General features: G+C 38.9%; 2 protein-coding genes across 3 annotated transcripts in view; one reads left to right on the top strand and one right to left on the bottom strand.

Annotated features, from left to right (window-relative positions):
• Positions 1-2,261: 2,261 nt before the first annotated feature.
• EIF3M (eukaryotic translation initiation factor 3 subunit M) lies at positions 2,262-21,489 on the top strand. 2 transcript variants are annotated; one of them, XM_023230300.1, is made up of 11 exons: positions 2,262-2,417; positions 5,504-5,636; positions 7,074-7,212; positions 7,812-7,935; positions 8,337-8,431; positions 12,606-12,689; positions 13,656-13,755; positions 14,674-14,755; positions 19,714-19,857; positions 20,769-20,829; positions 21,299-21,489. In XM_023230300.1, the coding sequence occupies exons 1-11, from the start codon at positions 2,376-2,378 to the stop codon at positions 21,417-21,419; spliced, it is 1,125 nt and encodes a 374-aa protein (XP_023086068.1). In that variant the 5' UTR covers positions 2,262-2,375; the 3' UTR covers positions 21,420-21,489. The 2 variants fall into 2 exon arrangements, with proteins under 2 accessions (XP_023086068.1, XP_023086069.1); XM_023230301.1 differs by lacking the exons at positions 5,504-5,636; positions 7,074-7,212 and having other exon boundaries at positions 2,297-2,417.
• The window catches only part of CCDC73 (coiled-coil domain containing 73), a 184,979-nt gene continuing 183,136 nt past the window's right edge, over positions 21,087-22,929 (bottom strand). The window contains exon 18 of the mRNA XM_026454068.2: positions 21,087-22,022. Coding sequence (XP_026309853.1) covers positions 21,816-22,022 — 207 coding nt within the window. The 3' untranslated portion in view covers positions 21,087-21,815. The remainder of the gene's footprint in view (positions 22,023-22,929) is intronic.

The following is a 22,929-nucleotide window of genomic DNA, read 5'->3' as shown; positions in this document are numbered from 1 at the left end:
TTGTTTTTTTCCTTTGCTTGGTACTTATTTTATATTGTAGTATAATTGTGGTATCAATAAACTGCACATTTTTAAACTGCACAATTTGAAAAATTTTATATATGTTTATAAAATTTTATCATGACACAATCACAATCAAAATAATGAACACATCCATAACCCCCAAAAGCTTCCTCAAGCCCCTCTGTATCCATCTTTCCCTCCACTTTACCCAGTCCCTGCCCCCAGGCAACAGCAGTCTATAAAGCTGCCATTATAGTTTCTATTTTCTAGAGTTTTATATAAATGGAACCATACAGTATGTCTGGCTTCCTTAACTGAGCAAAATTATTTTGGGATTCTCAACTAAAGAACAAAAATCAAACTTTTATTTTAAGAGATGGAGTCTCACTCACTTTGTCACCTAGGCTGGAGAGACTGAAAAAAAAAGACTCATCTGTGTTTTTGCATGTATAAATAATTCATCCTTTTTTGTTGAACAGCAGTATTCCATTAAGCAGATGTATAACAATGTCTTGATCCACTTTATTCATCTGTTGATGAACATTTGGGTTGTTTCCTGTTTTTTGGCTATTGAAAATAAAGTGTTAACTTTCTGGAAACTGCCTACTAAAAAAGCTAAACATAAAGTTACAATATAAGCCACTGATTCCACTCATAGGTACATACCTAAGAGAAATATACATACACACAAAATCTTGTGCACTAACGTTCATGGAAACATTATTCATAATAGCCAAAAAATGGAGACAACCCAAATGTCCACCAACTGATGAACAGATGAACACAATGTGGTATATCCATAACAATGCAGTATTATAAGCAATAAAAAGGAATATAGGACTGATACATGGACTAGCCTTGAAAACATTATGCTAAATTTAATAAGTCAGACAGGCAACTGTGTATTTTGTGATTCCACTTACATGAAAAGTCCAGAAAAGGCAAATTCATAAAGACAAAATCTAGTGTTTGCCAGGGGCTGGAGAGGGGTGGGGCCAGGGGGTCTGGAGAGGGGTGGGGCCAGGGGATCTGGGGGGGGGGGGGGCCGGGGGGGGGGGGGGGGGGGGGGGGCGGGGGGTCTGGGGAGTGATCGCTGATGGGTAGTTTCTTTTTGGGGTGATGAAAATGTTCTAAAATTAAACAGTGGAGATGGCTGTGCAACTGTGAAAATACTAAAAAACTACTGAATTCTATACTTTATGAGATGGAGTGTCGCTCTGTCGCCCAGGCTGGAGTGCAGTGGCACGGCCTGGGCTCACGGCAACCTGCTTCTCCCATATTGAAGCGATTCTCCTGCCTCAGCCTCCTGACTAGCTGGGATTATAGGCGCACGCCACTATGCCCAGGTAGTTTTTGTATGTTTAGTAGAGACGGGGTTTTGTCATGTTGCCCAGGCTGGTCTCCCAACTCCTGACCCAAAGTAATCCGCCCTCCTCGGCCTCCCAAAGTGAATGAGAGCCACTGCGCCCAGCCAAAGCTGCTATTTCTTTTTTTTTTTTTTTTGGTTGAGACGGAGTCTCGCTCTGTTTGTTGCCCAGACTGGAGTGCAGTGGCCGGATCTCAGCTCACTGCAAGCTCCGCCTCCCGGGTTTACGCCATTCTCCTGCCTCAGCCTCCCAAGTAGCTGGGACTACAGGCGCCCGCCACCTCGCCCGGCTAGTTTTTTGCCTTTTTTTTTTTTAGTAGAGACGGGGTTTCACTGTGTTAGCCAGGATGGTCTTGATCTCCTGACCTCGTGATCCGCCCGTCTTGGCCTCCCAAAGTGCTGGGATTACAGGCTTGAGCCACCGCGCCCGGCCAAAAGCTGCTATTTATTAAAAGCGGCAGTGAACATTCTTGTACAAGTCTTTGTAAGGACACAGTTTGGGTAAATACTTAGTAGTATAATAGCTGGGTCATATGCTGGGTGGATGCTGAACTTTTTGAGAAACCGCCGCTCCTCTGCAAAGTGCACCATTTTATGTTCCCAACAGTAGTACAGGAGAGTTCCAGGTCCACACAAACCCATCCATACTTGGTAAAGACACAATAAGCTTAACATTTCAAGGGAAGGTGGACTTGGGGAGGCGCCAGCGGGAGGCAACATCAAAGAAGATAGCTACACCGGCCTGGAACCTGGAGGCCGCGACAAGCGTCGCTGGGTGGAGACCCAGTAAGTCCCACCTACTAGGCCAGCCCGAGAGCGTACGCCACGCCCTGCTGCGCTCCGCGGCGAGAGCGCGCGGTAGGATTGGATCTCAAGGCCCCGCCCCAACAGGTCCCCGCCCAGGGTGACCCGGAAGCAGTTGCGCGGCAGCGTAGCGCGGTCCAGTTCCCTTTTCCGGTTGGCGTGGTCTTGCGAGTGGAGTGTCAGCTGTGCCCGGGTCTTCGCCATGAGCGTCCCGGCCTTCATCGACATCAGTGAGGAAGATCAGGTGTGCCTTGGACCGCGGGTGCCGCCACAGTGGGGTGGGGGATGTCTCAGTAGTGCGAGGGACCGGTGCCGAGCCCGGGCCGGGGCGGCCGGGGCTGACACCCGCAGCTGTCCTACACGCCAGAATGGGAGGCCGCGTGGCTGGGGCGCGCGTTCCTGGCCTCGATTCGCACCAGCTCGCCTGCCGGCCGTCCCCGCGCGGGTCCCGACGCTCCACCGCCAGCTTCCTGGTCCGCGTCGGGACTCACTTCTGACGATATAGTATTTTTAGACTGATTAGGAATGATGTCGGCTTCCTTTTCTCAAATGCAGCCACATCCGGAGTAGGAGGTGGTGAATCTGTAGTCAGCATAAGCAGGGTAGGGAAAAGTAATTTTGTGCTAAAGATCAAAATGCCGGGCCGAGCGCGGTGGCTCACGCCTGTAATCCCAGCACTTTGGGAGGTCAAGGCGGGCGGATCACGAGGTCAGGAGATCGAGACCACCTGGCTAACACGGTGAAACCCCGTCTCTACTAAAAATACAAAAAAATTACCCAGGCGTGGTGGCACACGCCTGTAGTCCCAGCTACTGGGGAGGCTGAGGCAAGAGAATCGCTTGAACTCGGGAGGCGGAGTTTGCAGTGAGCCAAGATCATGCCGCTGCACTCCAGCCTGGGCGACAGAGCGAGAGTCCCTCTCAAAAAAACAAAATAATAATAAGATCAGAATGCCCGTATTGCTGTGCGATCACAGGCGAAGACGACCCGTATTTTATACTTGCTTTCTATTCCTACTTGTACGAGGGTGAGAGTTGTTCTGTACCCCGGAAGTATGGTATCAGTTCAGCTCTTAAATTCTGTGAGGCATACACCTGATGGACCATACTGATATTTTTAAATTTCCCGTTTGGCGTTTGCTCTTTGGTGTACAGGGCTGATGGTTCTCATTTTCCCCATAACAAAAGTTTAACCTTAATTGGGAGTTAAACATGACATGGTATTCTTAAAGTTAATTTTGCATTACTGAAAACTCTTCTGTGGAGTCCAAGATTGTCGTTTTATTTCTGTTACTCTACTAACATGGAAGTAACTTCCAAATGATTGAATATCATATAAACTTCGCATGTTTAAGACAACTTACGGGAGAATTGCGGGAGGGAGTGATTACCCCTACCCCCCATGGTAGGAATGCAGTTCCGATGCTCAGAAGAGCAAAGTAAGAAGGGAAAATGCAAAAGGCGGAGAAAAGGTCAAGGATGGGGAGGGGATTAAACACAGATAGGAAGATATGAAAGACAAAAAAAAAATACCTGATTAGAAATGGAAGAATGTTACCAACAGTTGGCTGTTAGGTTAACTGAGAAAGTGTTTGGATTTTCTTTTCTTTTTTTTTTTTTTTTTTTTAACATACGGAGGGATTTGTGAATGGAGAAAGTTCTTGTCATTGATCATATCTTAAAGTGTCTTCTCAGGCTATGCTGCTGTTCTTGTAACATCAGTTGCATTGTAGCCAGTCCTTTCAGGGAAATATGAAATTGTTCAGGATTAGTTTGACTTTGGTCAAATTCTCAGCTTGGTTAGAGTTAAATGGAATTCTTAATCTTTTTTTGTTTTCTTTTGCTTATGCTGCTCCACAACCACTTGTGGCAGTGAGGATGACAGAAAAACAGCAAACGTGGTTGAATGATTCTTAGAAAAAGTTTACTTTTTATCTCTTTCCTCCATAGAGAAGCATGAAGCATAATTTCTGGTTGTATTTTTGTTTTCTCTGACATGGTGACAGTTTGTTTTCTTTTTTTAATCTTGCCTATAATACCAACTCCTATATGAAGTTACTGTGTGCTTGTTATCTGAAAGGATAGTACCGTCAAATCTGCAGGTTCAGTATTTTCCTGAGGCAACTAAACATGCTTGGGGGTTTAAAAATCTTGATGGTTTTGATTTTTTTTTTTTGGCTTGGTCTAGAAAATGTAATGCCAGTGCATTTACTAATGGTATCCTTTCATCTTCCTGTTGCACATCCTCATTTAATTATCTTTAAAACCAGGCTGGGCATGGTGGCTCATGCCTATAATCTTAGCACTTTGGGAGGCCAAGACCAGTGGATCACCTGAGGTCAGGTGTTCAAGACCAGCCTGACCAACATGATGGAACCCTGCCTCTACTAAAAATACAAAATTAGCTGGGCATGGTGGCGCATGCCTGTAATCCTAGCTACTTGGGAGGCTGAGGCTGGAGGATCGCTTGAACCCTGGAGGCAGAGGTGGCAGTGAGCCGAGATTGCGCCACTCCACTCACGCCATTGCACTCCAGCCTGGGCAATAAGAGCAAAACTCCATCTCAAAAAAAAAAAAAAAATCTTCATTTGTTTGGCTGCCATAGATAGAGTCCCAGGAGAAAAATGGAATAGATGTATATAATTTGGTAGTAGGGTAGGAAATGTCCAAGTGACTGAATGTGGTACTGTAATTGTGTTTTTATAGATCCGAAGATGCATGCTGACTCAGGTATGCATTTCTAAGAGATTAGTTGCATAGTAGATGCAGTTCATTGTAATTTTAAGGCAACATTCACAGGCATTACCCTTTTATGAACCAAAATGCTTATTATCTCAAATAGATTCTCAACTAATTAACAAATGATTACCTTTTCGCCAAGGTAATGTCTGTAACTTTTCTAGTAACCGTGGTTAATGCGTGTACTTGAGAGCAATACTATTGTTCGTTTCTTTCAAAAAAGTGAAATCTGCCAAGTCAGACTGATTTCTTCTCCCCAGCAACCACACCCCCACCAAACCCTTTGGGTTATATTATCAAAAAGGGTTTTGCTGTGTGCTGAAGTCCAGCAGGGTGTGGACCACATGAGAGAAATTCTGAAGGCGATCCATGGGGGCTGTAGCGTCTCTAAAGAGCCACTGGACCTCGTGGAGGAAAAGCTGTGGCTCTTGTGGGATTGCCAAGATGGATGAGGTGAGGGAGGAGTCTTCAACATTATTTGAAATAGTTGTTGCATACAGTATTTGCATTTTAGTTTTTCAGAAGGAGGACAGAATTTGAGATTGTGCTTTGTCATTTATAGTCAGTTTTATAATAGAGCAATCCTCAACAGGCTGCTGAGCTTCGTGCTTATCTGAAATCTAAAGGAGCTGAGATTTCAGAAGAGAACTCAGAAGGTGGACTTCATGTTGATTTAGCTCAAATTATTGAAGCCTGTGATGTGTGTCTGAAGGAGGATGATAAAGGTTTGTTTTTAATTTTTTCTAATATTTCCCAATAAAATCTTTTGAATTTTTCTTGTGAATTATACAGTCGTCCCTCATTATCCGAGGCAAGGAGGATTTGGAACCCTCAGATACAGAAGGCTGACTGTATTTATGTGTTTTGAATTTTAGACTTAAGGACTTTTAAATAGATGGGTAGTGGTTGTACATATTTTGGGGGCACAGGTGATATTTTGATACATGTATGCAATGTGTCATGATCAAACCAGGGTAATTGGAATATCACACATCTTTTATGTTGGAAACATTCAACAGTTCTCTTCTAGCTATTTCAACTATACAATACACTGTTAACCAGAGTCTAAGCACTGTTGTTTTCAATCTTACCTTCACACATGCTTTCAGTTTGTGTAATCTATTATGCCTATAAAGTAAACCTATTTTGAGAAAACCTCTATTTTATGCACAGGTATATTTCTTAAGTGTTACTACACTAAATGCTGATAATCTCTGAAAAAAATGAAGCTCTTTCCTGTTCATAAGTTTTAGATTAACATCAAATGGGATACAATTTCAAGTAATCTAATAGCCATGTAATTACTAGGCCAATTTCCTATTTATTGAGATAGAATGGGAAATTTTCAGAATTGTGAGTTCAGAAATCTCTAGTTAAGGTTTAGAGATCAAACTTGGATGCTGATTTCAGCAGCACGTATATGAAAAAATTAGAGATTAAATTTGGGGTATGATTAATATCTGTAATACTTAAAAATAACTAATTCAAGCAGAGAGTTGACAGCTTTAATTTCTGATTTCCTATATGTATATACAAAGTTTTCCTTAATTAAGAAAGTATCCTAGCCCCAAATCATGCCAGTAACTTCCAAATGATTGAATATCATGACAGTAAAAATTGAAACTTTATATACATGTAAATCAGTCTCTGTTTTACCTAGTTAGAAACCACATCTTAGGCCAGGTGTAGTGGCTCACACCTGTAATCCCAGCACTTTGGGGGCCAAGACAGGTGGATCACAAGGTCAAGAGTTCAAGACCAGTCTGGCCAATATGGTGAAATCCTGTCTCTACTAAAAATACAAAAATTAGCCGGGTGTGGTGGCGGACGCCTGTAGTCCCAGCTACTCGGGCAGCTGAGATGGGAGAATCGCTGGAACCCAGGAGGCAGAGGTTGAAGTGAGTGGAGATTGTACCACTGCACTCCATCCAGCCTGGGCGAGAGAGCGAGACTTCATCTGAAAAAAAAAAAAAAAGAAAAGAAACCACATCTTAGGTAACAATTTCCTTCCTCTTTAATAAAATATACAAGTTGCTTTCTGAATGCAAAAGTGTCTTATATTTGATGGTCTTCATTGTATTAAAACACTGGAAATGCATACTTAACTAGACGCATTGAGTGTTGTAGTATCACTGTTGATTTTGTTATCCATACTTGTGTAGATGTTGAAAGTGTAATGAACAGTGTGGTATCCCTACTCTTGATCCTGGAACCAGACAAGCAAGAAGCTTTGATTGAAAGCCTATGTGAAAAGCTGGTCAAATTTCGCGAAGGTGAACGCCCATCTCTGAGACTGCAGTTGTAAGTTGAAATCTGAAAGAAACTCGGTTTTTCAAGGGGCTATTTTCATGTTACTAACTTTTTTGCTGCTGTTGTTGAGACGGAGCATCGCTCTTTCGCCCAGGCTGGAGTGCAGTGGCGTGATCTCGGCTCACTGCAAGCTCCGCCTCACGGGTTCACGCCATTCTCCTGCCTCAGCCTCCCAAGTAGCTGGGACTACAGGTGCCCACCACCGCGCCCGGCTCAATTTTTTTCTTTTTTTTTGGTATTTTTAGTAGAGACGGGGTTTCACTGTGTTAGCCAGGATGGTCTCAATCTCCTGACCTGATGATCCGCCTGCCTCGGCCTCCCAAAGTGCTGGGATTACAGGCTTGAGCCACCACACCTGGCTCATGTTACTGACTTTTAATGGTTCAGAGCAGGAATTCTGAAACTTGACTTTCAGCTGTGGCTCTTATTAGCTGTGACCTTGGGCAAGTGGCTTGACCTTTCTGTGCCCTAGTTTCTTTCTTTGTAATATGAAGTTGTTAATGGTATCTGCCACAGGTTTGTGGTGAGAGCTAACCTCAACTTAAAACTGGTTGCTGATTTCAAACCTTGTTTATTTGTTTGTTAACCAGGTTAAGCAACCTTTTCCATGGGATGGACAAGAATACTCCTGTAAGATACACAGTGTATTGCAGCCTTATTAAAGTGGCAGCATCTTGTGGGGCCATCCAGTACATTCCCACTGAGCTGGATCAAGTAAGTTACTGTGTGGAATAGTTGTTCTGGTTATAAGAGATGTACTTTTTTTTTTTTTGAGTCGGAGTTTCACTGTTGTTGCTCAGGCTGGAGTGCAATGGCACAATCTCAGCTCACCACAACCTCCGCCTCTAGGGTTCAAGCAGCTCTCCTGCCTCTGCCTCCTGAGTAGCTGGGATTACAGGAATGCACCACCGTGCCCGGCTAATTTTGTATTTTTAGTAGAGACGTGGTTTCTCTATTTTGGTCAGGCTGGTCTCGAGCTCCTGACCTCAGGTGATCCGCCCACCTTGGCCTTCCAAAGTGCTGGGATTATAGGCGTGAGCCACCATGCCTGGCCAGAAATGTACTTTTATAATAAATGTGTTACTCAGTTTTCTCCTTTTGTCAATCTCTTGTAGGTTAGAAAATGGATTTCTGACTGGAATCTCACCACTGAAAAAAAGCACACCCTTTTAAGACTACTTTATGAGGCCCTTGTGGATTGTAAGAAGAGGTATTCAAAAGTAATGAACTAACTTATAACTTAACAGGCAGTATAAGTAGGTGGGAATGTTTTTTAAAGAGAAGTAGGGTCAGGAATTTTGCTTTACTCTGTTCTCCACAGAGTTGCTCTAAATCTATTTTTATAAATTTGACCTACTAAGTTAAAGATAACTGTAAAGATTTGAAGTAGTTTTCCCTCATCTTTGAACTTTTTAAAAAGTGAAATTTGGCTTTTTTTCCTAAAAAAAGAAAGGATGGGGGGCCTTTCCAACATGGGCTTCAACCTACTGCTGTAGCATGAGCTTGGTGAATGTGGTGAAGCATCTCATCATTTTTGGATGGTGCAGTGGCAGACTACAAAAAACTTTGTGTTCATGTAAATATTCCCTCTCTCCACCCATGTCCTTCCTCTTGCTTATCACACCCTAGACATAGCGAGCCGATGCCAGGTATAAAAGCACCATGCTCTTTGCCAGTCTGGACCAGGAGCTGGCCCTGGTTCTTGTGTAGCCCGTGTACTAAGAATGGTTTTTACATTTTTAAATGATTGAGAAAGAAAATCAAAGAAAGGGTTGTATTTCATGATACATGGATATTATATGAAATTCAGATTTCAGGGTCCATAACATTGGTATTACATCCATGTGTATTCATTTACATATTGTTCGTGCCTGCTTTTGCCAAGAGTTTAGTTACAACAGATACCACATAGCTTGCAAAGCTTAAAATACTTACTCTCTGGCCCTGTACAGAAAGTTTGCCTACCCCTTGTCTAAGTAGTCTTATTACAGTCAGCTTCATTTCTCTGCCAGAAACACCCCTCTCGTATTCCGGTTAGTGCCTCCCTTTTACAGCACCCTCTACTTGTATCCTAGCATTTAACACCCTTGGTTGAAAGTCAGGTTGTAGGCTAAGTGAAGGCAAGGAACCTCTGCTAACCATTGCATTCCCAAGAAGATAGCACTTACTGGGCACTGAGTGGATAAATGCTATCCACAGTAGGGCACTGGAAGGGGATACTTGCTTAAACATGAAATTTCTGACATTCTGCCGATCTAAATGTTGAGAGTTGGTTTTCTTCTTTAGAACACATAAAATACATATTTTAACATATTTTAATTAGTAAACTTTGAGAGTTTGCCTAGCAGTTAAGTAAAAATGCTTCACGTTTATAGGTGCCCCCTTCATGACTTTATTGGTGGTTGATGCACGTGGTGTCTGTTGTGCATTTTAAACGGTGATACTGGTCACTAAGCCCTTACATGTCAGACACCATGATGTGTGCTTCAAATGGATTAAAAAGATTTCTTTAGCTGAGAAGATTGAAGTACACTGTGGTTGCTAAAACTGGAAAATGACTTGTACCTGTGCTTAGAGTGTGGTACAAGATAATGAGTTAAGATGTGGTTTTTAAAAAAGTTTTTCTTTGCATTTTTATAGTTAAATCATTATATGTTTTAATTTTTATTGAAAAGTTAAAAATTCCTTAGTTTTTTATTCCTGGTACCACTACACTACCATAATTTTACAGGGCAACATACCTGATGTAATGAAAAGAAAAAGACAAAGCTACAACAGATAAAAGACCTCAGGAATGTACATCTAATTGACACTACACTGAATTAATGAATAGCTGCACTTTCTGCAAACTTTGGCTATGACAGTCCTGAACAAGAGAAGGCTTTCCTGTTTAAGCTGCAGTAACTTTTCTGACTGTGGATCATCATTCCTCGGTGGCAGACTTGTACAGTTCCTCTAATGCATTTGGATGATTGCCTCAAAGTAACTTGTGGCTTTTCTGACTTCTCCTTGCTTGTGCTCCTGCTAAAAACTGTAGCCCTTTTCTGCTGTTTTTAGAACCTTGTGCTACCATATTTACCACCATAGAGACTGCCCAAGCATTATCCACCAAAACTGCCCCCTTTCATGCATGGGTCTGTAATTTGATTGTCATTGTCCACTGTAATATCCAAAATCATTATAGTTCCCACCACCACCATAATTACCACTCCCCAAATTTCCTTCTTCATTGTAACTGTCATGCCCTCCACTGCTGCCACCATATCTACCACCACCATACCCCCCTCTACTATCAAAACCAGGACAACTGCTGTAGTTGCCACCATCACCTTCAAATTTATTATATCCAGCAACCCCTCCGTCATAACTACTTCTGCTGCCACCACCCCAGCATCATAGCCTCCTCTTCCACCAGAGTTTCTACCTATGGCCAAAACTGCCATCTCCAGAGCTTCCTCCACAACCCATGAAGTTGCTAGATGCACTCTACAACGGCATCTGTTGTTTAAAAAGGGCCCTTTTCACTTCACTAACGCCTGTTAATAGAGTGTTATTTCTGAACCACAATTTTACCAACTGTATCATGATCATCTAAAGTTTCAAAAGCAAATCCTATCTTTTTTCCATTCTGCCTGTCCTCCATGAACTTCTGTGGTTTCAATCTTGCCATACTTTGCAAAGTAGTCTCTCAAATTATGTTCTTCTGTATCTTGTTTAACATCATCAACAAATGTTGAATGGGCGCTGGCCTTCCCAGAACTCTTTCTAGAAACAGCTGTCTTTGGTTCCACTGCATGCCTCAGCTTTGTGTGATCGAGCACACATTGCTGCATCCACCTCTTCAACACAAGAGTAAGTCACAAAACCACAGTCTCTGGAACATTTTGTTTGGGGGTCTGATTACCACACAACCTGTGAGTGTGCTCCAATTTCTTAAAATATTCTCTAAAACTACTATCTCTAGTTTCAAAGCTCAGACCACCAGTAAACAAGTTTTTCAGCTACTCTGGCTCCTGTGGATCATGGCCTCTTTCAGGTTGAGTTCAATATTAATTTTTTATTTTTAGAGGCGGGGTGTGACCATGTTGCCCACGCTGGAGTGCAGTGGGTATTTGGCTGTTCATAGGTGCAGTTTTAGTGCAAAAAGCCTTGAATTCCTGGGCTCAAGCAAGCCTCCTGAGTAGCTGGGACCATTGGCACGTGCCACTGTGCCTAGGCATTTGTATCACTACATTTAAGATGCGGGTTACCGGCTGGGCGCGGTGGCTCACACCTGTAATCCCAGCACTTTGGGAGGCTGAGGCGAGCGGATCACGAGGTCAGGAGATCGAGACCAGGCGTGCTGGTGGGCGCCTGTGGTCCCAGCTACTCGGGAGGCTGAGGCAGGAGAATGCTGTGAACCCAGGGGGTGGAGCTTGCAGTGAGCCGAGATCACGCCAGTGCACTCCAGCCTGGGCGACAGAGCAAGCCTCTGTCTTGAAGAAAAAAAAAAGAAGAAGAAGAAAAAGTTGTAGGTTACCACTTAGCCATGCTTATAGTGATATTTCTGAATCTTAGTAAACCTTAGTTTTGAGAGAAGTTTTAGATAGCATTTATCATTTTAAAATAAATGATACAGTTCCTGCTGATTTTACCCAGGTTGAACTCAGATATGGGGAGTAAGTATTTTTAGAAATTGAAAAAAGGAAAAAAAAAACCTCTTCCTCCTAGTTAACAAAGCTTTCTATAAGCTGAAGATTCCACAGTTTAAAAGAAGCCATGAGGAGTAAAGATAAACATTTTCTAAAAGTCCAGTTTGAATGACTGCATTTATTTTGCCTTATTTACTGCAGTGAGAACTGATCATCTGTCTAACTGTAAGAATAACTTAATTGGAAGGGTATCTTAAGTAGAGTTACTTAAATATTTGGTCTTGTCTCAACTTCAGCCATACTGTCCTAACAGTTTCTGGGACACAAAACTTTTTTTCCACCTAGGGCCTTTATACTTGGTTTTTCCTCTGCTTGGAAAGTCATCTTACCCCACTTTCATGAACCCAGTTCTTTTCATGGCCAAGAAAAGGATATTTTACATCCTTTTGGTCTCAGCTTACATGTCATCTCTTCTGAGGGAGACTCTGCTTTCTCACTGTACATAAAGTAGCCTTTCCTTTCTTGTTGCTTTGATTACATCACCATTTATTTCCTTCATAGCACCTACTTTCCTTAGTTGTCCATCTTTCCTACTAAAAGGAAGGTTTCATGACTTTTCCCATAGACAGGGATTTTGTCTGTCTTAGTCACCATTACATATGTCATCAGCACAGTACCTGCCTCTTAAAAATATTTTTAAATGAATGAATAGCAGTAATACTTTCAAGTTCCTAAATCAGTATTTCTTTTTAGTGATGCTGCTTCAAAAGTCATGGTGGAATTGCTTGGAAGTTACACAGAGGATAATGCTTCCCAGGCTCGAGTTGATGCCCACAGGTACTGTTAAACGTTACTCTAATGAGGGTTTGTCAGCAGTTTAGAGGTGAGCTACAGTATTAAATTATGTAACTAAAATCATGTTTGCAACCATGAGTGATCCAGAGCCATTTGATAGTGTGCATTTCCTGGTAATTCTAATGTAGATACTAAAATTCAAGGTTTGATATTGGAAGAACTTGTAGCTTGAATATGAAATAGCTGCATGGTGTTCACTGGGTGGGGGTATTGCTGGTATGGGGATGATGATCCCAACCCAAGAATTAGAACCTAATCTTGGGCCAATTAACCCTAATATTAAAGCTTATAGGTGGAAAGTTGATGGCTTGCCAAGAACTAACCCATTGCTAATGAGAATAAGGGCTTTTAACAGTCATAGATCTAACTGGTAACAAGAATAGAATCAGTTTTCTAAATCTTTGTAATAGGGATTGTGAAACTTCTTTACATGGTCATTACTTTGTGTGAACCTCTACATGATAGGAGTTGGTAAAAAGGAAAGTTGGTGGTAAAGGTCCTTGACTTTGAGGTCAGACTGCCTCCATTCACATTCTTACTCCACCTCTTAATTAGCACTTCTGAGCTGCTTCATAGTTGATAAAGGGGGCATGGTTACTACTGTTTGTCTCCTAGGTTGTTCTGAGGAATAAATGAGATATAAGGCAAGTGAAGCACTTAGTGTCGGGCATATGGTTCTGGCTGCTGCTTGCTATTTGATTACCTTGGTGCTTTCTCTCCAGCTGTGTTTTTTTTCTACAATTAATATATTTCATTTTGTTAAAACAGATGAACCTGATAAATTTATTGGCCTGTCTTAACCCTATCCTGTAACTTTTTTAATGTTGTATATATGTTTTGGACTGTTAGATATTTTACTGAATTAAGTATATTTTATGATCTGCAAAAACTCAGTGAAAAGCTAGCGTTTCAAAACCCTGAGCTTACATTTTTTGTTCTCTAATTAAGGTGTATTGTACGAGCATTGAAAGACCCAAATGCATTTCTTTTTGACCACCTTCTTACTTTAAAACCAGTCAAGTTTTTGGAAGGCGAGCTTATTCATGATGTAAGTAGTTTATCCTTTAATGTGAGAAATGTTCTCCTTTCCTAAATTTTCCAAAGAAAAGCAGGACTCTTTTTCTTTGCATGAATAAAAGTGACTAATGGAAAGATAAAGAACTATTTCTTCTTTTTATATCAGGAACAGACATATTTAGGACCAGCTTTTCTCCAACCACTGAGCACAGTCCTATTCTTTCTTTTTTTTTGAGACAGAGTCTCACTCTCACCAGGCTGGAGTGCAGTGGCATGATCTTGGCTCACTGCAACCTCCAACTCTCTGGTTTAAGTGATTCTCCTGCCTCAACCTCCAGGAGAAGTAGCTGGGGTTATAGGCACATGCCACCACACCCAACTAAGTTTTGTATTTTTAGTAGAAACAGGGTTTTGCCATGTTGATCTGGTCTCCAACTCCTGACCTCAAGTGATCTGCCCACTTTGACTTCCCAAAGTATTGGGATTACAGGCGTGAGCCACTGCACCTGGCAACCTCCCTTTCTTTCATCTTCTCACTTACTCACCATTATAGACTTAGATAATACAAGTTTCTTTTTTATTACATATATATTGTTCCTAGCCCCACTTAGGAAGATAAATCTGATATTTAAAAACACATGAACATTTTTCAAATGCAAGTATAAATATATTTTGGACTGTTGTGCATCTGGACTATGCCATTAGCCACCATCTTTCAGTGTGGATAATTTAGAGCTCAGTGTATTTACTGATTCATTTTAAAAGTGAGCCATATGAAAGCAGATGGTTTGGTAATTTGATGAAACAGAATGATATTTCTGCATTGAACAAAATGTAGGAGTGTCTTTAAAATATCTTTACAGTATCTTAGAATATCTTATAATATCTTAAAATATCTTAAATCTTAATTCTGTATTGATGGTATCTTTTTTGTCTCTTATCTGTATAGCTTTTAACCATTTTTGTGAGTGCTAAATTGGCATCATATGTCAAGTTTTATCAGAATAATAAAGACTTCATTGATTCACTTGGTAAGTTTTGGGGTTTATTCTTTGAGGCACAGACAGAGGTGGGAATATGCTACACTAACAGTTATGTACTATGTGGTCCAGCAAGTATGGTTGTGGCCTTATTTGTAGATAATCCTAAAAGGAGTCGTGTATGATAGAACAGCACAAAAATAGGTAGTTTAAAATATTACTTAGAGTGAATTGAGAATCAGAAACCAAGAAGGTGTAGGAGGTGGCATTTGTGATAGAGAATGAAACTGGGAGTATGAAAACAAGTTGGGACTGGGCGTGGTGGCTCACAGGTGTAATCCCAGCACTTTGGAGGCCGAGGCGGGTGGATCACAAGATCAGGAAGTTGAGACCATCCTGGCTAACTAACACGGTGAAACCCTGTCTCTACTAAAAATACAAAAAAATTAGTCAGGTGTGGTGGTGGGTGCCTGTAGTCCCAGCTACTCGGGAGGCTGAGGTAGGAGAATCAACCTTGGAGGTTGAACCCGGGAGGCGGAGTCAGAGGTAGAGGTTGCAGTGAGCCAAGATCCTGCCACTGCACTCCAGCCTGGGCAACAGAGCAAGACTGCGTCTCAACAACAACAAAAAAGAAAACAACTTGGCGCCTGTAATCCCAGCACTTTGGGAGGTTGAGGTGGGTGGATCACTTGAGGTCACGAGTTCAAGACCAGCCTGGCCAACATGGCAAAACCCCATTTCTACTAAAAATACAAAAATTAGTGGGCATGGTGGCACACACCTGTAGTGCCAACTACTCAGGAGCTTCAGGCAAGAGAATCACTTGAACCCCAGAGGCAGAGGTTGCAGTGAGTTGAGATCGCATCACTGCACTCCAGCCTGGAAGACAGAGTAAGGCTCCGTCTCCAAAAAAAAAAGAGAAAACAACTTGGACCCTTTTTGTCTCGTTTAAGAGCTTGCTGAACTTTAGGCCCTTCCAGCTCTTCTGTACCACAATTCTTTGAGGTAAAGTTATAGCAAGAATTGGGTGCTTGGAGAAGATTGAGATAGAAATGGTTCCATTGGTACATTTGTTTTTAAAATTTAGGGATGGGGGAGTGAGCAGAAAAGCAACTGAAAGAATTACCATTACTTTGATCATAATGGTAACTTTCAGAAATGTTTTAAGAGCTGATAAAATTTGATGATTAAAGGTACTTTATTAAGCTAAACATTCTTAAAATAATATTGTTTCTTTGTAGAAGACCTTATTCCTTAGATATATGGTTATTTCTATTTTTGGTTCCTTTTTTTAAGCCATAGCCACAGAATGGTAACAAATAGTTTTTTCCCCCTCTACTGTAGTATTTTATGCTTGGATACCCCCACCATTAACAAATCACAGAAGTATATATAGTATTGCCAGTTAGATCTGAAAGATGGAATTAGATATTGGAAATGTAATTTTACATGATAGTAAGACTTTTCTAACTCCAGTTGAAAAGAGCATAGTCTTTATTATTTTTATCTTTGAATTTTCTTGTCTAGCATATCAGAGTTCAGCAAATGTTTGTCAAATGGAATCAAATCTTATTCTTACTGAGCAAACCCTATATATGTTCAATATTTTAATTTCCTTCTGGAGCATGTTTTTAACATGTTAAAATACAAAGAGAAAACTTAGAAAATCTGCAGTTGAACAGGTTTTAAATGTTGTAAACTACCAGTTTGTTTTACACTGGAGTCAACTGTGAAGCTAAGCTGCTTTGTTTTCCTAGTAGGCAATAATCAAAATACATTAGAGATTGATTATATTTTCCATATTAAGACTGAATTTTTTTTTTGTTTTTTGAGACTAGTCTTCCTGGTTCTTGAGGATACAGATGAATATATGATCTACTTTGATTATACTTAGTCTTCAATTTGGTAATCATTAATGTTTGTCACCTCTAAATTGTGTGCCTCTATTGGAATTGGGGACTTATTCTGAACATAATAAGGCATTTGAAATACACCAAGATAAAGTAGATGTGTGTTTGTGTACAAAGCTTTGCCAGGTGCACTAGACCCAGAAAACCACATTCTGTCCCAGTTAATTTGTTTTGTGGCATGAAGCTATGTGATGGAATGTTAATGTCAGCAACCTCTTTATTTACGCACCAAGGAAAAAGGAGTAGTAATTAACACTTTGACACTCCCCCATTGATGTGTAATTGACTGTTTCAAAGGAGCACTGGTTCATAAGCTATTGCATGCATTAAAATTGGGTTTTCTATATTGCAGCATTTTAAGACGGGTCAGTGACAATGCAGAAATTGCTCAATGATGCACATTTTTTTATTACTGCATTAAGGTTTTGACATATTAGTAATGAATAAATGTTTCCATAAATTAGATTTTTTATAACTTTAAAATTGAAATACGACACAGCACACTGTGACTTCCTCCTTGAAGATAGTATTTTAGTTTTATGAAACAAAGCACAGCTTCCTACAAAATCTTTAACTCATACTGCACTGCCTTAGTAGTTTGATTTTTCAGAACAGGAGTCCTAAAGGTTTTAACTTTGGTTCTCTGTTTTAAAGTTAGTTTAAACATCAATTTAAAGTGTTTTTAGATGCAAGTTTTCACGTATAAAATAGATAACGGTTTTATGGAATTCTGCCTAGAAATAATCTTCATTCCTCTGATAAGTTTTTTTCATTTACGGTAAGATTGTAACTGCAGAGAAGATGAACAGTAAAACAGATTTAATTTTAGGAGTATTTAAAATAATACAGATTTCAGAAGTTTCTATCATTTTATCATATTGAAAGAGAATTGTCTGTCTATGCCAGTAGAACTGAGAATGTTAAGGAATTTTTGAAAAAATCTTGAATACTTGTTCATTGATAGGAAAAAATTCGTAACATTGCTTATTGTGCCAACTAGAATTCAAATTCCTTCATTTGCCTTACATTTCTTGAACATCTGTGCACATCAGTATTCTATTAGAAATTTGTTTATATGCTTTTCAGAAAACATCTTTATATTAATGTGTATTTTTTTAATTGTATAATTAAACATTTATTACAGCTGAAAGCCTAGTGACAACTATCTAGATTCCGCAAGTTGCAATCAGTTTGTCAGAACATTTTCTTTTATTAACACTGACAACTTAGGCCAACAGTAGCATTATCTTGTGTCAACTGAATTGCCCTAACATGTTCACATGTAATCCGGTGTTATCCAGTTGCTACCTTTTGCTTCAGAAAGTTAATCAGCATCTAATTTGCATTTGTTAATTAGGGTTAATGTGCACTAATTGATTTCTTGATGCCTGCAGATTTCCATTAAACCCAGTTAGCAATACTTACTTGTGTACCTCATTCATTTGAGTTATGATGACCATGTTTTTGTTGAATCTGTGCCAAATAGGAAGCCTGTATCATCATTACAGCTAATTAACAGATGATCATGCCCTATGTTAATGGGCTTCCCTAATCTTCCACTAATATAGGAATGTTATAAATTTAAAATTTATTTATGGAGTGTTTAGAGAGATAACTTTTTAAACAATACAGACTTGAAGCTCTGAATGTATTAGAGGGCACTTGATCATTTGATGATGTTACATAATTTAAAAGTTCAGTCAAAAGGAACATGTAAATCTAGATTAGTTTTAGAAACTTGGTTTTATAATTAATAAATTAGCATCAAAACAGGTATATATGATATTGTGTTAGAATTCTGCTCTTAGGACTAGGTTATATATTTAGGATTCCTAATTTTTAAAGTTTCTAGCCCTTTATTTTAGAAATGAACCTATTCTAGGCCTATCACTGCTACTTTTTTACTATGTCACCATTTAATCTCTTTGCTCCCTAGTTTTGTTTTTAAAGTGAAAGGATCAGGACTGGGTAATTCCTTAAGTTTTCTTCTAGGCCTAACACATTGTTATCTGAATAATTATAACAACATATTTTCATTAGAAATGCAGGCTGGGCGCGGTGGCTCAGGCCTATAATCCCAGCACTTTGGGAGGCTGAGGCGGGTGGATCACGAGGTCAGGAGATCAAGACCATCCTGGCTAACACGGTGAAACCCCGTCTCTACTAAAAATACAAAACTTAGACGGGCGAGCTGGCGGGCGCCTGTAGTCCCAGCTGCTTGGGAGGCTGAGGCAGGAGAATGGTGTGAACCCAGGAGGCGGAGCTTGCAGTGAGCCGAGATAGTGCCACTGCACTCCAGCCTGGGCAACAGAGCGAGACTCCATCTCAAAAAAAAAAAAAAAAAGGAAATTATAATGCAAAATTTGAATTATTTGTGCAGTTTTCGACTTTTGCCTTATAAAGAACAATTATCACTGTTAATGGTACTCTTTATACCTAGTACTAACTGTTTTGGCCTATAAATGTTAAATGACACACACACCTCAACAGTTTTGATTTGTAAGTAGTTTTGAGTTTTAAATAGTGACCTGAAGCAAAATGGAATGTTTTCATAACTGAAAATGTTTGTGAAAATATTTTAAAACTTCACGTTTACCAGTAATAGTAACACAGAAAAAACTAGTAAGTAGATGAGAAATCCTCTGTGTTTAAATGAAGAGCTGTTAGTGCGAAAAATAAGCTTAGGTAATTTAACTAAATAGAAATTGTTCTTATGAAATGTACTTTGTAGATTTTATCTCCTAAAATGTGTAACTATTTAAAAATGTAAAATGTACAAAACTTTTAGGGTCTAAAAATAATCATTTTATGGCCCATTCTTAACTTTGAATCTATCACCTATGGTAGTATAGAAAAATTATTTTTAATATTCCATGGAGTCAGTTTATAGTTTGCAAATAAATGTAAGAAGCTTTGTCAAAATTATTCTGTGTAAGTGCTCACACAATAATTTCCGCAATTACAAAAGTAAAAATAATGCCCGCAGCTTAACATGAGATGTAATTGGATCAGGACTGGGTAATTCCTTAAGTTTTCTTAAAAAGTGCAGCTCTTTAATTAGTATGAACACTCATCAGGCTTCACTATTCTGTTATGTAGGCCTATTACATGAACAGAATATGGCAAAAATGAGACTACTTACTTTTATGGGAATGGCAGTGGAAAATAAAGAAATTTCTTTTGATACAATGCAGCAAGAACTTCAGATTGGAGCTGATGATGTTGAAGCATTTGTTATTGACGGTAAGACAGAACATTTTCATTTATTTCTAGAATTTCTCATCTACATGGATCATAGTAAGATTTTTATCTGGAAACTGAACCTTACACAACAAAAATTTGTTTGTAGCAGATGTGTGTTTAGTAGATTAGTGGATATATTTGTTGTAGGGTAAAAATTAGTAGAAATACAAACTGCTATATTCTATCCCTTGAAATCACATAGAAGAAAGACACTTACGCAATACACCATTGTGGTTTTAAGATGTGGATTTAAGACCAGGCCCTTCCTTTGTGAAACAGGAATGTAGGGATTCATTTGTGGTTGTAAGGATTAAATGAATTAATACAGGTAAAGCACAGTGCCTGGCACATAGTATCTACAAGTGATCTGGCAACAAGTGATCTACAAGTGTTAACCATTACCAGTTTTTTTATGATGAGCCTAGAAAGAAGAACTTCTTCCTGAACAATTGGATTATAAAGCAACTTAACTGCTCAGGAGTTTTATCTGAGTTTTTTAAATTTGAAAGTTGGGATTATGTAATTAAGATTAATAAAAGATTCAGAACTATTGACCTTTTTTCCCCTAATGATCTAAGTCTTCTATAAAGAAGTAATAACTTAGTAGGAAATTAGTTTATTTCCCTATATGAAATGGTAGGGGAAGAACACCTAGAATACTTAAAAAAAAAAAAAAACTATATGCAATATTTATTTAATATAGATGATCCTAGCAGCCATACGAGAAATGCATGACAATCTTCCACTTGCTTGCCTCATACTGTTTTGTTTATTAGATTTAAACAGTCAGTGTGCAGTGTTGGGAAACAGTATAAAGTTTTATTATGGCTCACTTGGTCACAGTTTTCATACCTTAGCTATTTTTCTTGGAAATTTTCCATATAACATACAATTAAAACATCTTTTTTCAGCGGTAAGAACTAAAATGGTCTACTGCAAAATTGATCAGACCCAGAGAAAAGTAGTTGTCAGGTAAGATATTTAATGCTTTGTGGCATTTTATAGAACGATTTAGTTTGTTTCAATTATTTCACTTAAATGTTTAGAGAACCAAGGTGGTGTTATCAGTTGACTGTAGTTAAATAGTTGCTATTTATCATAATTTTATTAAAGTTCAGACTGAATGTGATTAGCTTATTTAATGAAAGAGTCCTATTTTCCAGCACATTTCATTTAATGGCTTAGCATTGGCTAGAATACTAATGACTTTTATGTCTGCTTTATATAGTTGTTCAGGAGAATTAGAAGGCTTAGGATCAATACAGTAAAGATTTTTTAAAAATAATTATGTAATTCTTAAATTCTTCTACAATTCTAAATTATGTCTGTTGTGTATATTTAATATTGCTTTTAACTGGATTCAAATCTGTAGTATTATAAAAAAAAAAAACCCAGAGGATAATAGATTGACTAACACTGCATTTAATTTTTCAATTTTTAGTCATAGCACACATCGGACATTTGGAAAACAGCAGTGGCAACAACTGTATGATACACTTAATGCCTGGAAACAAAATCTGAACAAAGTGAAAAACAGCCTTTTGAGTCTTTCTGATACCTGAGTTTTTATGCTTATAATTTTTGTTCTATGAAAAAAAATCCCTAAATCATAGTAAAACATTATAAACTAAATTTGCCTAGTCTGGACAGTTACTGTCTCAAATTTATACTAAAATCACAAACTCCAGAGGATATGAAGTAATAAATTACAAAGTGTCACAATGTCCGTCATACAATACATAAATTCTGTTCTGTAAAAAAAGATATTGAAGAAGCAATGAGCACTTAAAGAAGGATAATATACAGAGGGAAGACAGAAGTAGAATAATACAATTTCTTCACATTAGAAAAACTTGGAAAAGTGAAGACAACTATAGAGTTACATTTTATTCTAGTAAAAACTATACCAACATTTCAGTTATATAATTTCACTGCAGAAAGCACTTATCTATATTATTTTAATCCGGTTTTTTTTTTTTTCCCAACATCTCTTCTGCTTTTCTTTTTTTTGGTTGGTTGTCATTTTCTAAAGTTAGTAACTTTTCAGTTTCACTTAGTTGATTTGTAATGAGGCTCTCCCGGTCATCATCACCAGAAGTATTTTTAGTCTTGATTGCCTGTAAATGGCTTTGTAGCGCAGTTGTTATCAGAGGTTTTGTATTCACCTAGGAAAGACCAAACTAATTTTACTTTTGAAATTATACAAGACTTTAAAGAGTCTGTAAAGCCTCTGCAGTTATGAGTATGTGATAAAACCACCATCTCTTGGCTGATTTTCACCACCTTAGTAGTTCTGGCACCAGAAAACTATACAATGTGAATGTGTAGGCTTATGTAGTAGATCTTCAAAATCTCTAATATGTAACGGAAGTAAAGTGTACAAAAACTGCCTTTTACTTCATGTTTCCTCCCATGCTTCAGAGCACCATTGTTGAAGAAACAGGAAGGAGCAGTGAGATATTTGGAAGTTGGCATGTTTTCAAGACACTGTATTGGGTAATTTTAAAAATAGTGTGTTAAATAACTTTTTCATTTTAAGATTCTTTTCTGATGTTAAAATACTTACTGGTAATTTAGAAAATAGAGTAAAGTAGAAAGAAACTAAAAATCATTAGTAATCCCTTATCCAGAGAGGCTTGTTGACATTTTGGTGGTATTTGCTGCTAGCCTTTTTTTCTATTTTTAGCCTATTTGATCATTCTATAGAATTTTATGTATTTTCCTCTGTGAGCAGTTTCTTAGGTCATTATAAACAATTGTCTGTGGCTGCAAAGTACTCCCTTTTATGGATGTTTGATGATTTATCACCTACTATGGAATATTTGTTTCCAGTTTATCCCTACCAAAAATTAATTTTAGTTCTTTTTTTTTTTTTTTTTTTTTGAGACAGTCTCGCTCTGTCACCCGGGCTGGAGTGCAGTGGCACAATCTCTGCTTACTGCAACCTCTGCCTCACGGGCTCAAGTGAGTCTCCTGCCTCAGCCTCCTGAGTAGCTGGGATTATAGGCGCGTGCCACCACACCCGGCTAATTTTTGTATTTTTAGTAGAGATAGGATTTCATCATGTTGGCC

Source organism: Piliocolobus tephrosceles, chromosome 13 (genome assembly GCF_002776525.5).
Source record: "Piliocolobus tephrosceles isolate RC106 chromosome 13, ASM277652v3, whole genome shotgun sequence".
NCBI classification, from domain to species: domain Eukaryota; kingdom Metazoa; phylum Chordata; class Mammalia; order Primates; family Cercopithecidae; genus Piliocolobus; species Piliocolobus tephrosceles.
This window is presented reverse-complemented; position numbering and strand designations above follow the sequence as displayed.

What these genes read in the sequence shown, in the direction of transcription:
- EIF3M (XM_023230300.1), top strand. Translation starts at nt 2,376, where the DNA reads ATGAGCGTCCCGGCCTTCATCGACATCAGTGAGGAAGATCAG. An exon ending in ACATCAGTGAGGAAGATCAG is followed by an intron (nt 2,418 to 5,503) that starts GTGTGCCTTGGA and finishes AATCCTCAACAG; the next exon opens with GCTGCTGAGCTTCGTGCTTA. An exon ending in CTTGTGGATTGTAAGAAGAG is followed by an intron (nt 8,432 to 12,605) that starts GTATTCAAAAGT and finishes ATTTCTTTTTAG; the next exon opens with TGATGCTGCTTCAAAAGTCA.